A 14,627-nucleotide genomic window follows, 5' to 3' on the forward strand; every position below is an offset into this window, starting at 1 on the left:
TCAAGTTCTTCTAAGTCTTTGGTAATGCATGCGGATGATTTGGCAAGTGGTATACAGAAAAGACAGTTAAAGAAAATCCAAAGATAATATGGAGAGCAAGTGCTTCAGTTAGTTTGACGAGAGATGCCTGGATGGTAATCTTGAGTTTGTTAGAACTGTCACATCTTCACAGGTGGAGGAAGTTAAATTAGTCTCTTGCAAGCAGCATGAATTGTTGAGGAGGCTTCCATCCTGCAGTGGGTTGATAATGGCTGCACTTTACTTTTTTTTTTTTTTTACTTGCAAGCAGATGGCTACTGGGTCATATTGGGAGATAAATCATAGATATAATTCATATTGCCAAATAAACCTCTGCAGTTCCACCGAATGACATGCTCTGTTATTTGTGTTTGTTAGAGGAAGATGTCTGTTTTACAAGCTATTTGCTTATGCCAAACATTATGCCTAACTTTCCATGTTTGAAGCAATAGAGCATCCCATCTCCATATCATCTTCCGAATGGAGATAGAGTTTTATTTTACTTGGCCAGTTTAATCATTAGTATCTATAACATTCTGATTTGCTTGCATCCACTGGATAGCATTTTGCCATTGATCATGCAAAATGATTTTTGAATATTAGAGCAGAGATATGCACAAATACCACTTTTGAAGTGAAAGGAATCATACAGCAAATAATCAGTAAGATGGAGATGAGCAATCGTGGAATCAACCGATAATTGGGGGTTTGGCAGACTGTTAGTGGCAATGGACATTTCCATTCAGATTTGAACTGAGATATTTGTGAAATGAAAGAGGTGTTTGGGAGGTTTAGGTCTTTTCACAGATAAGTTTGATCCATCTGTTTGACTATTCATGATGTATTCGTTGGTAAGAAAAGGTGGGGATGACATGTATGAAGTAATGAAATTTTTGGATATGGCATACACGTGGCAAGAATGGAGCCAGCTCCTTAACAATGCCCCAGTGAACACTAACAGTCACTATCTGACAAAGTAGAGGCAGTGAGATTATACACTCTGCTCTGGAATCTTAGGTAGTTATTCATCTTGGCTACAGGTTCATTCCAGTGGCCTATCTAGAAGCCGGCCTGCAAACACAGTTTTTGAGCTGTACCCTCAAAATGTAAGGAAGACTGGATTTTGTCTATGCCTATCATAACCTCAATAGATATCAGTCATACTGCTTGACAGAAGAGATGGAGGGGGTTACCAAACCTTTACTCTGAAGAATGTTGTAGTTATTCTTTGCTACCACCTAGTGTTGGCTGGCAACACGGCAGTATTCCTCCATGTGGTGTAGATGCCACAACTCGAACTCTGCTTATGTTGGTTTATACCTGCGTGGTCACCTCCTGTATGCAAGGTAGAGTGTTTCATGACTTGCACATGGGGATTATACTGTTACTAACAACAGTCTTGCCATCTTGAAGGTGCAAGCAGAGGATTTTTTTATGTGCTGGTTGCATTTCACTGAAATTCAGTGCATTTAATTTGGGTGTCACTGAATATCAGTTCCATCAGCATTTTGGACAATTGGGTCCAGCAGCCCAGTTGTCATACATAAGAAAATTTCTGCAATGGCCTCAAGGACCACGATCACATCATTAACCACTGACCTAGGGATCTTCAGTGCTGCCCAAATATTATGTACACAGTGACTTTAATGCCCCACCCTATTATCATTCCATCTTGCATTTATGATCCTTGACTGTCTCCTTGACAGCATACAAACATTTATAGTTGCCTGATGCTAGAGTAGGAAATGACCAATTATCACTGGAGGGCAAGGTACAGTGTCTAAAGCTATGACTGGTGAATGATGTGCTGAAGAGTTCAAGCTCCACCTGCATCAGAAATGGTTATCTTTAGAGACAAACATGGTCTCCAAGGCTACTGTAGAAAAAGAAACTAATTACCATGAAACAAATGTTTCAAATTAATGCTACAATTATTGTTATAATTGGTGTAATAATATTATGTGAGTACCACAATATCCTAATAATAAAAGACAAAGCAACACTCTCCCTCACTTGTGAAAACACAATTCCTGCCCAAGGAGACATCTTAACACACACACAAAGCTATAAAATCCAACTTCGTAATAGAAGATAGATAAATAAATGGAATTAAATGAAAATGGGATTGACAAGCAACCACATCAGGGTTTGTAAACTCAAAATATAAATATGAATTTAATCCAGCCACAGCTAAGCAAAACGATATATGCAAATTAAGATTAAAAACTAAATTTTCTAGGTCTTTTCTGCATCAGCACAGACAACAATGACAAAAGAAAACCACTCATCACAAATAGATCCTACAAAATCCCTCACTGATTTGACAGTTTCCCATTACATATAACAAACAACCACTGATGTGAATCAGTGGTTGTTTGTCACCCATTACATATTGCAGTAACAAACAACCATTGAAGCCAGTAGAATATGATCTTGAAATAACTGCAAAAAAACTTTGCTAATGTTTCCCAGTGCTGTACACAAGGTTCTAAAGTTCTCAATGAGAGCTTTGCACAGTGAACACTACTTCAAAGACTGGTAATGGAGTGTTTATTTCTGAATCTGGACAAAAATTAGCAGCTGAAGACAAAGTTGTTCACTGAGTTAATATTTGGCAGAAATGGGCATTCAAATAACTTTTTATTGGAATAAAAAAAAACTTTTAAGTTATTATTTTTAATCAAACTTTGAATACTATACATTTCTTAGAGCTAGCTCCCCTAATACCTTAATAAATGTAATGTAATGTACAATAAATGATACATTACATTTTGAATAAGTTTGGTTCAATACTGAAATTTGACTATTTAAAAATGTATCAATGTTCTCATGTTTGTTTCTTAGCTTTTGAGCATCAGCATACTTCATATATTTTCGACAATTGTTTAGAAACAAACTAAAGAATAACAACCTGTTTTACTTCCTGCTAGAAAATTGTATAATTCTTATAAATATACAGATATGTATATACAAGTACAAGGTGGATGTGCACATATATGTGGTTTTATCTTCTATATCGGTATCTTTTAAAGTGGAACCATAACTGGAAGATGTTATTGTGAAACTGGCAGCGAAATCCTCTTTTATATGAATACTCCCACTCTCGATTGACAATTTTGAAAGCTATATCCTGTAATTTAAGAAAAAGTATATTATTCTACTTTAATATTTTATCCATTTTTCATTAATTTGATTGAGAATTGCTTTGCTTTCAATTTTTTTAAATGCACTTATTTAACAGGAAATTTAAAATCATTAATAAAATTAACCAAATTATGCATACATTATTTTCCTTTATATTGAGCTATTGCATGTTGCTACAGTCCTACACATCAGTGTGATTAGCCAGCAATTTCCTTGTCAAGTTTTCAACATTACACTGTATTTAGTGGATCGTGAGAATGTCGTTTGATGTATCTCCCCACTCCAGTAGTAATTCAACTGCATTTCCGACACCATCTTAGATACCATATGCTCTAATATGGATCCATGATCTTAAGTTATCACGTATTATTTGAGCCAAAAAGCACTTTTGGATTTTCCCATTCAATTTCACATAAAATGTAAGCATATTTTCATGACTATTATGCTTGTTACAATTTGGTGATATAATCTATTTGTAGATGGAGTTCCTTTTTTAAAATTCCATTAAGGATTTAAAAAAAAACCCTACATTAAGCACAGCTGAAATTCACTTGAATAACAGTAAAAAAAAGCTCTGAATTTAGAAAGTATCAAGTTAGTCTTGGATTTCTAAACTCAATAACTTTTACTGTTATATACAGAATGATTTGAAATTCACTACCTCGTTTTTCCGCCTCCATAGCCAGGTGGGCAGGAGTGGCATTAGCATACGCCTCTTGATTATACCTGGGTTCGAGCCCGTGACCACCAAATACAGAGGACGCAGAAAGGTCAGGGAATGACCACCGCATATCCCTGGAGCAATATGGCCTTAGTCGCTAATGCTTTTAAAAACCAAATAACAAAACTACCCCGTTTTAAAAAAATATTATAGTAATAGAAGATTTAATAAGGCAATGTCTGTTAAACACCTTCATATGATTTATTTTACACATATTCAAATCCCACAAGAGCAACTTTCTTAAAGTTGTTCATGTTTGTAGAAATAGGGAGATCACGATTACACTGTATAAGGAAGTTTAGGACTACCCCTAAAAAGAGAAAGCTTCTTAAAAGGGTCAAAAAGTGGGCAATGTGCACAATGACATCAGCCAAGGGGTCATCCACAAGAAAAGATTTTGAATATGGCTACTGAGCTTGGAAAGACTTGATTGTGGTGTATAAAGCTCTGAGAAGTGAAAGTAAAATTGATGGTGGAATTTTCAGTTATAATTCCAGAATTGGGGGACCACAAAGGAAGAGGTTGACACTGGATTGCAGGAAGTTTTATTTTAGCCAATGAGCTGTTAATTACTAGAATAAGTTGCCCTTCTGGGTCTCAGTGTGCAGAAATTCAGCTGGATAGACTAGCATGAGGAGGGAATAAAATAGGTAGTTTAGTTTATTATTTCTAATTAATCTCTGTCTTTTTTTTTCTTTCCTGGCTACTGTAGCAAAAGCCTAGGGCTCAAAACCATGTGGCTATTAAATGTGACCACTCCACTGTTATAAAAGGCAGTCCACAAAACAGGCAGTCACTTTTTTGCTTTCTCTTTGGCTCAGCTCAAAATAAACAAACCCACGAGTCAAGTTTTGCATTGACTTATTGGCCTACAGGTACCAATCCATTTGTAAAGAAATTAATGTAAAGACAGCTTGATACAGATATACTGAAGTGTAGGGGGTGCTGTGCTGCATAAAGATTATTTCCTACATATCGTCAGGAAATTTGAAGAAAAGCAACTAAACTCAATTGTCTCTTTTAAAATGAATAGTACAATAATTTTGTCATACATCACTGTACAGAGTTAACAGACAACGGTTACTGTGTGTACCTTAGGTGGCTTTACTGTCTCCCAAGGTACACACAGTAACAGTTATTGTCTGTTAACAAGTCCCACAATTTGTCAAATAATGTTCTTTATGAAGGTAAAACATAACATAATTGTAGTGGTGTAATGGTATCAATTCTCTAATAAATATAATTAGAATATTTATTCAATGTGATTACTTTATACAAAAACAGGTGTTTTATCCATATGAACTTGTCTAAGATGTATCCATGTGTTAAAATAATCATCTTCAAGAAAAGCTTACAAAATCAACCTCCCTCATACAAACCACATTTCAGTTTCTTGTAATCAGAACTTGGAGTGCCTGCAATCCTATGAACTCATCTCCACTAGGTGGTGTTCATTATCCAGTAAAGATTACATTAATGAACCAACCTCTTGTCACTGGCAAGAACTCCAAAGTGGAGATTCGATAAGGCAAACTAGGCAAGATACGAGCAGCTGGCCACATTAGAAGAGCAACAAATCCAACAGGTGTCAATTGACTGTGCAGTGAAATATGCAACTGACAAACTCCAGGCTGCAAAATTAACAATACATCCAAAGCTGTGGTGAAACAATGCATGTACTCTAGCAAAACATGAGAAAATCTCAAAGCATGGAGTATGTTTCGAAAACACCCTACCACAACTAATTTGATACAATTCAAAAAGGCAAAAGTCAGACACATCACTAAGAAAGAATCTTGGATCCATTTTGCATCTACGATTATTAGGAAAACAGACAGCCGGAAGGTTTGGGACAAAATAAACACACACACCAAAGAATTTCTCCCTCTCCCCTTTATAAAATAGAATGGACAAGATACAGCTAAGCCTGAAGACATAGCAAATGCTTCTGGTAGAACCTTTGCATAAAGCACACGCACAAGAAACAAATTGAATTTCTTCTATAAAAATAAATCCTATAAGTGCAGCAGGTCCAGATGAAATATTATACGTGATGGTGCACAATTAAACGAGAAATCATTGATACAGTTGCTCCTTTTCTATAACAGGATATACTTAGAAAATTACTTTCCCACTCGATGGCATCATGCAGTAGTCTTGGCCTTCCCAAAACCAGATAAAGATCCCACAAATGTGGATCACTATTGCCCCACCTCCTTAACTAGTTGCCTTGAAAAAATAGTAAATGCACAACTCATGTGGTTCTTAGAAACTCAACCTACTAAACTCAGTCCAACGTGGTTTCAGAAACAATAAGTCCACTTTAGACTTAATGATATAGAAAAGGCCTACGGCACTGCATGGTGATCTGGAAGACTTAGGGACATTTATAACTTTGGAATGAGAGGACGCCTCCCAATATATATATTCGAAATTTTTTACAACAAACTTCCAAGTCTATGTACACAGAGCTACCCTCTTTGCCTTAAAAATAAACTCAATAGCTAAACAAATACCGTAGATGCAGCACTTTGTCAACAATTTCAGCATTTTTTGTTACTCACAAAATATGCAAAAAATAGAGACAATTAATAGAAGTTATTAGACACAAAATAATGGCTTTCGAATCTGTACGCAAAGGACAGTAGTAATACACTTTTGTCAAAAGAAACTTACACCCCGACCCAGAACTAAAGCTAGATGAACGAGTAATCCCAATAACATCCAGCAAAAATTTTCTTGGATTAACCCTGGATAAGAAACTAACCTTTTTAGATCACATAAAGTGCCTTAGGACAAATCATCTAAAGAAACCAAAAAATTCTGAGAGATATATCTGCAACAACATGGGGAGCAGACAGGTACACTTTGTTGCATTTGTATAGAACCTTGATAAGGTCTAGACTTGATTACGAGGCACCAGTATGCAGCTCTGCAAAATGGTTAGACCCTGTACACCATAATGCACTACACATAGTCCTAAGAGTATTTCGAACTTCTCCAGTTCAAAATCTCTATGCTGAGACTTAAAAACCACCACTCCACCTCAGAAGACAACTACTTTTATCTTATGCAGCTAAAATAAAGTCCAAAAATCCAAACCATCCTGTGTACGAAACATTATATATACCGATATTGGAAAATATGCAAAGAATGCATTTAAGAGTCAGCAAACATACACATTAAGGAATGACTTCCAATTTGGTCTCTTACCTTCAGCACATTGTCATATCAAACACACCAAGACTGGGATACAATAACACCTGTCTGTGATATCTACTTCCATACTTGGGAGACAAACCCTATCAGGAAACAGCTTTCTCAAGTCCTTTCTTCCATAATATCACGAAAAGCTGCTGCCACACCTAGATACAGCATATAGCTGTATCTAGAGAAATATCCACAATATATGCATACGGATTATAAAAAGTTGGTGTGGAAGCAGTTTTTCGTGATGCTATCATGACAAGTTCTCTCAATACAGTGTAGCATCTTTACAGCTGAGCTACAAGCAGTGAAGTTAGCAATATATATAGCACCAAAAGTTACCGCATAGTCTGATCTTCATGGCCTCCCTGAGTGTAATACAAGCAATAGTGTGACAAAGAATTTCCATCCAACTTAGAGACAAATTAGTCGCCCTAAACAAATTCCTTAAAAGAAAAGGAAATGACCAAGCTGACCTTGCAACAGGTACCATAACTCCAACCACCAAAGTACCATATACAGATATAACATCAAAGTGAACAGCAAGAAATAGTGGTAAAAAATATGGAGTGAGCAAATAATAAACTATCAAATTAAACCAGAGGAATTCCAGGGGTCCAAAAAGAAATAATCCTTGCCAGGTGGAGGATAGGACTTAAGAACTGCTAAGTGTAATCAGTGCCATCTACAACAAACAGTTGTAGATGGCACTACATTTTTGAAAAATATTTTAAGTATTCAAAAGGTATTTCACTACCTAAAATTAATAGGCTTTCACTCAAACCCACGTTTCCAATTATAAAGGACCAGACTAGAAAAAGAAAAACATTGAAAGGAAGATTGTGGCCAAAGAAGCTGATGTGCCGACAACAAACATCTCCACAAATCCTCTGACTTGCAGAATCTGTCTAGACTCAGAACTCCATGTCATGTGGTTCAACACTTCCAAACATAATTTTCTCCTTACCAGTATAAATTAATATTTTGATTGGTACGGTACTGACACATACTGGGGGAGTGGGGGAATTAATAGGTTCATTTCTGTGTTTGTTTTTTTTTTTTTTTTTTTTTTTATATAAATAACAAAAACCAGTGACAAACCAGTAACAAATTTGAAAATCATTTTTGTTACTCAATGCTCAACATGTTTCTATACCTTTTAACTGTAACTGTTTTGTATTATATTATCCTACAGGTAGAAAAAGACCCTTTATAGTATTTTCTTACCAACTGAGTAGTCAAGATTTCCTCTTAAAATGGTCTGGCAAAAGAAGTATATGGATTTGTAAAGACAGAAAATTCAGAATGTGATAGTAAATCCAGTAAGTTAAGAAAAGCAGTTAGAGAAAGAAAACAAAAGTAATGAATCCTTAAAGGGCTAAGATGAGAAAGAGAGCTTACGTGAGTGTGCCAGCAAACCAGTGTATACAGAGGATAAGATTGGATTGGAAGTGACCATTATCTTGTACTTTGCAAATAAAAACAATTATCAATAATAAAAAAGGAATAACAAGTAAAAATCTCTAAGATTTGTCAACAGCCATGAAATATAGAACACCTTCCTGTTCAACAGAAGGATAGATGACTAAAAGAAATTTTTAACAAATAAAATAAATCCTTAATGGAATATAAAGAAAAGTGCAAGAGGATTAGGATAAATATGATAGAGGCTAAAGAAAAAAACAACTGGGATGACTGATGAAATGGGAAAAATTTGAATTCTCCCTCACTCAAGTGATAATCACTGAACAAATCAGATAAAGGCAGAAACTGTGGTATGAAAATTAGCGATATAATAGTGATATATAAAGGAGATTTACAAAAATTGATAGAGACAAAATTTGGAGTGTGCATTAAATTCTGAGGTGGTAGATGACTTTCATCAACCGGTGAAATACCACCACTTTGCTTATTGGAGGCTTGAAGTGGTGAAACCCATGTTTAGTCTCTAGAGCAAAGTTTCCGGCACCCCCCCCCCCCATACTTCTCCTTCAACCCAAGCACGGTACTAAGTACTATAGGTTTTGATACCTTTCGTGTTTAGGGTTTTCATAAAAAAAAAAAAAAAAAAAACCCTAAAATTGGAATAATTTACCAAAGGATTGCTCACTGGATTGGAATAAAAAGGGACATGGAAATAAACCAATTAATTTATTTGGGGCAAAGTAGAAACTAGAATCTTAGGAAATAAGAGTTCTAAAAAAAAACTAATGGAATTAGTTTTTCTTAGAACTCTTATTTTGAGGAAATAGTAAAAACTTGGGGTAACAAATATTAAATCAAATGTAAGTTAAGAGGGTGTGGGAAATAAACAGAATGGGAAAAGGGAAGACTGGCTGAACAAATATTGGAAGCAAAAATGAATGGCAGTAGGCCACAAGTCAGACCATGAGAAAAGTGGATTGATATTGTCAAGCAGCTATTATAAGAAAGGGGACTTAACAGAAAGCAGGATAACATGAAAGACGACAGTGAATGAAAGGCTAGTAGTTGGGCTGATCTGACCTGTGCACCTATTGGGTATAATAGATTTGAATGGTGATGGTATGTTACTGATTCTCTATCCATAAACAGTAATAGCTACTAACCTGCCATGGAAGTTACTTTTGTTTCTGTGATGATAATAATAATAAAACTTAAGCAACAAATGCAAAATAATGATTTTTCTCTTTCATTCTCACTTTATAATAACATGAACTCACCTCATAAGGAGGTCCAGCACGAAACCGAAGTATGGCAAAATCTTTGTTATCATCACAGGGAGTCTGGAAGAAATATGTTTATTAAATGATTGTGGAAATTATTTCTTTCTGCTACAGAACATAAATAGTGATAAAATTTATTTTAACACCATTTCTAAGAATGTTTCTAATTAGAAAAAATTCATTCTAAGAGAAAAATTAATTTTAGCAGCATGTACTGATGTTCATATTTTTATAGTGAATACTATTTTACAGTGTCAGCTTACAATTTCTTATCTAAGCCATGAAAAGCTACAGATAGCAAGTTTCCAAAAGTAATGAGACACTAGGAGAATGATGATAGTTTACACATCACATTTTAATGGGTTTAGTGCCTCCTTTGGACTGTAATAGAGCAAATGAGCTTCATGAAACACTTCCAATTTATGATATGCTGACTTTACAACTGTATGGGCAAGATACCATCATGGAAAAGTCCTCATCTTACCAATCTGTTCCTCATGGTTCTACTGAACTGTAAGTGTGTCAGTCATCAGTGTTGCATTCTTCTTCCAAAAACCATAACAAACAAAGCAGGTTGGGTCCCGAAGACTAACCCCATTCTTCTTCATAGTTAAAATCAGGGCCAGCTCAAGGGTATATGGTGTCCCTAGACCAAGTTGACTGATGGCACCAACCGATCGCAAAAATTCTTTTTTTACAATGATTAATTTTACAAATTTATGCCAAAGTTTATGGGTGTTGGTGCCCCTAGGCCAGTGCCTACTTGGCCTTACCTTAAAGCCTGCCCTGGTTAGAATGAAAAGAACCGCAGTTCTTATATGTTTTTCGTTCTTTTAAAAAGAAAAAAAAAAAAAAACATATATGAAGATAAGTCATTATCTGCTCTACCAAAAGCCAGTTCTTCTAAACATTGAATCCTATGCAATAAGTGCAATGCTAGAGTGTGTGTGTGTGTGATGAAACAGTTGTGGGGGTGGCAGCTCATTCAGTGAACTATCAATACAACATTCTGTACACATGTATTTGATAACTGCATTTGTACATTCCCAAATGTACAAATGCTGTTGTACATTTGGGAATGTACAAATGTTCTTAGGTTGTTCTTTTATTGTCAAAATACACGAAACACCAACTACCAATTTATATATATGATCTTTATTGTAAGGTTCCTAGGTACACGCAGGTACCCTACCTTTACAAACCCTTCACGGCACTAAGCCAGAGGTTTTGTTAACAGAACAGTTATTATATGGACAACATTCAAGCTGGACAGATGGAATCTTTTCTCTTCCCCATTTCCCCCGTCAGAAACATTGCAATAAATTTCAAAGGGAAACTGATTCATTTCAAAATTTCAGGACTTCACAATATTCTTATGGATCTTTGTACCAACTTTCATGTTTAATAACATAGTGAGTTATTAACCCGTGGAGTACTTTATTTGATAATCCTGTTATATATTTCACATTCATTCAGTGGGTTATTTAGAAGCCAGTTTTGTTCCATGAAGTATTTTAGAAAGTAATTCCTAAGCATTTATCAATACAATCAAGCTCTGGGCTACCTGATAATTTATGGAAGATATTTAATTGTGAGCATACTTATTTAATGCCTACCTTACAGCTCAGCTTATAGAACAAAAATATTATTCTGAGAACATTATTATTGAGTAAAGCTAGGTTTTGCATATTCATAAGTAAGATTCTGTCTCTTCTTTTATGGCATTTTGCCAGTGGAGTTGATATAACTTAACTTTCCGTGCACAGTGCTAGGTAGTTCCACTAACCAGTAATATACAAGTGGAAAATGAAAGGCAGTTTTTATTATAGCAACATTCTCAAATCTACAGAATAGCAAAACCTGGCAATTTTCTTCAATTGAAAACATTCACAATTATTAGTAAAAATAATGTTAAACACCAAATATTCCTCTAAAAGTACAGTGCTCAGGAATGCCTCACACATGGACCCTGAGGCATCCTTATTAAGACAGATACAGTACTTTCTTTTATGGAGTAATGACACCAAAACCCTACGAGCTGTATGAAACAATAGCAGCAACTGGACACACAAATGTACACATGCATAAACTGTGATATGGTAAAAAAGCTGTAACAAAAACTAAAGAACTGATTACAATACATGTTGCTTTTTCTTTGTATTCATATATGTCTGAATGACTATCCATAGTCATAAGTGGGGAACTGCATTAGCAAAATTATGCAATAAAGTAAGCTTATGCAACATGAGCACTACCCATTTCATCTGCTCATTCTTTCTAATAATCTTTGTAACCTTTCCTTAAATTAATTCAAACTGCTCATTTCTACAACACCAGAGCAAAGGTTGTACCAACAGTCAATTACACTATGACTGAGAGCAAATTTTCACACATTTATTCTGCAACCATCCTTTTCCAATTTTTTTGTCCAAGAAAGAGCAATGAAACGAAACCAGGGCTGACACAAGCACTCGAATCAAAACCCATATTGTACCTTAACACACACACACACACACACACACACACACACACACACACACACACACACACACACACACACACACACACCTCTAGAAGGGCAAATGCCTCACTTGCACACCCCTAGTTCTGGCCCTGAATGAAACCATCAGCAATTGGTTCTGGAAAATGGAAGTGATTTTCATGTCTATGGGTTTTCAATTTTTTTTTTTTTTTTTTTTTTAGCAGCATTAATAAGTTTATTAAAAAAAAAACGTGAAAAACACATTTCAGAACTTTTCTTCTAATTTTTAATCACAATAGTTGCAATACTGGTTTGCTACTCTGTCAAAGTACCACATGATCATTTGGAAATAAGTTTCTCTACTCTACATGCTAATGGCTCTTTCACCACATAAATTTATCTAAGCTTTGCATCATTTCTTTCTGATTACTATTTAAACACAGATTTAATTATTTTACAATGGTGTTCACAGAGTTCCTCTTGACTATTCAGGAAAGTTTCCCACACCTTTTCGATAGTGTGCAATGGACACAGCACATATATAATGGCTGTACTATTTAAAATGACTGGCAAAAGTTTCTACATCCATTACACAATTTATAATGATTGTTTTTGATAATATATAGTTTTAAAAATACACACTGATTCTTTTTGAGGTAAACAAAAAGAAAGAAATCAGTGTTCAGCGTTCTCGCCATTACACGATTGAGCTGTGCTATAATGAGGCCATTATAAAAATACTAGGAACCAGAATTAACTTTTTTTGGATGTATGACAACCTGGTGGCCAGAATTTGGAGTCCATCTATTGTTTTGAATATTTGAATAGATATGATTTTCCCATTTGCTGTTCTAATTCATCAAGTTTCTATAACCTTCACTGCATTCCCATTACCCAGTGGGCACAAACTGTTCCATTTTAATTTTTGCCATTAATCTCTGATTTCAAATTTTAAGTGCTGTATAACTATCCATTCTCTGTCCAAGTCTCCTAAGTGGTACACATTAATTATGAACATCCTATATTAAACTGCACTCGATTACAAGATTTAACAAGTTAAACTTACCAGCGTATATTCAGGAGTCTTGGTTTTATCTATTAAATCTGGATAAAATATCTAGAAAACAACAGTAAAAAATATTAATAACAACAAATAATTGTATATTTAAATTTAAAATAGCAAATTAGTGGACAAAAGTAAGAAAATATGATTAAAACTGAGTGGTTAGAAGCTAAAAGGCAAAATAAGAATTCAAATAGGATCTAAAATCTCTCAAAATGGCATTTATGACTATATTTTAAACCAATGGTTAGCATGTAGAAACTGTTATATATAATATAATATTATAGTACTCTTAATGAACACAAACCAGATAACTGCAATCATGTTACATATAAAAGATTTTCTTTCTATTTCGAAAGAGGTAACTGCAGTAAACATGCTACATTAAGTATTAGTAGTGGCAAAATGATACAAGGAAGCAAATTTAGCCAGTATCACTCAAAAACATTACTCACATCTCACCCTGTCTAATAATGTCCAATCCAACTTCCACAGCCAGGTAGAAGTTTATCCCAACAATCAAATACTCTTGAGCTGAAAGCAATTTCTACATATCTATATTACAGCCATCCTTTTCTTGCCCAATGGAAATTGAAAAACATTAAGAATTTTGTTAATCATATCAGTTTTTCCAATTGGCACAATCTACATATTTTCATCACACTGTAATTGGGGAAGGAGGACATTTTCAAGCAGGTTAAACTCTGATAAATGATTAGTGGATTTCAAGTAATGGGGGCTCAAATACTTGCTGGAAAAAACATCACTGTAATGAAGTAATTTGCTGCTAATAGTGTCTGACAATTTAATAATGTCATTATATTGACTTGATTTGATATAATACCAGGTGATTATTTCCAAAACTGTTTCAAACAAATAAACATTAATTACAAAAACTTTTCCCTCTGTTGCTAGCTAAGGTGTCAAGTGGGACTGATCTCAAAAATGCAATATGATAAATTTTTTGACATGTATGACTATACGTCCTTTAAAAAAAAAAAAAAAAGTTATAATATTATTACACAAAAATTATCTGGACCAGGAAACTGCTACATAAAGTTGTCCATGAGAAAAAAAAACAACTTTGTTGGTAGTCTCACTCTGAGATTTGTTGATTGTGATGGGGAAAAAAAAAAAAAAAAACACTTATGAAATTGTCTTTGCTTCAAAGTAAAGGACACATATTTGAGCTGGAAGCTAAATCAATTCTTGGGATTTGAAAATCGGTCAGAATTTTACTGCTAAAGAAAGCCTAATGCAAAAGGAATCAGGTCAAAAGCTTTAGTT

The 14,627-nt window shown here is 34.7% G+C and overlaps 1 protein-coding gene across 3 annotated transcripts in view; it reads right to left on the reverse strand.

Moving 5' to 3' along the window:
• Positions 1-2,885: 2,885 nt before the first annotated feature.
• cactin (cactin, spliceosome C complex subunit) overlaps positions 2,886-14,627 on the reverse strand; it is a 213,488-nt gene continuing 201,746 nt past the window's right edge. For 2 of the 3 annotated variants that reach the window (XM_090378432.1, XM_090378436.1), the window contains 3 exons: positions 13,344-13,394; positions 9,793-9,855; positions 2,886-3,148 (listed from right to left, as the gene is read on the reverse strand). In XM_090378432.1, coding sequence (XP_090234558.1) covers positions 3,023-3,148; positions 9,793-9,855; positions 13,344-13,394 — 240 coding nt within the window. In that variant the 3' untranslated portion in view covers positions 2,886-3,022. The remainder of the gene's footprint in view (positions 3,149-9,792; positions 9,856-13,343; positions 13,395-14,627) is intronic. The other variant, XM_090378428.1, reaches the window with a different exon arrangement.

This window comes from Mastigoproctus giganteus, chromosome 1, assembly GCF_048544385.1.
Source record: "Mastigoproctus giganteus isolate SK-2022 chromosome 1, ASM4854438v1, whole genome shotgun sequence".
In the NCBI taxonomy this organism is placed as follows: domain Eukaryota; kingdom Metazoa; phylum Arthropoda; class Arachnida; order Uropygi; family Thelyphonidae; genus Mastigoproctus; species Mastigoproctus giganteus.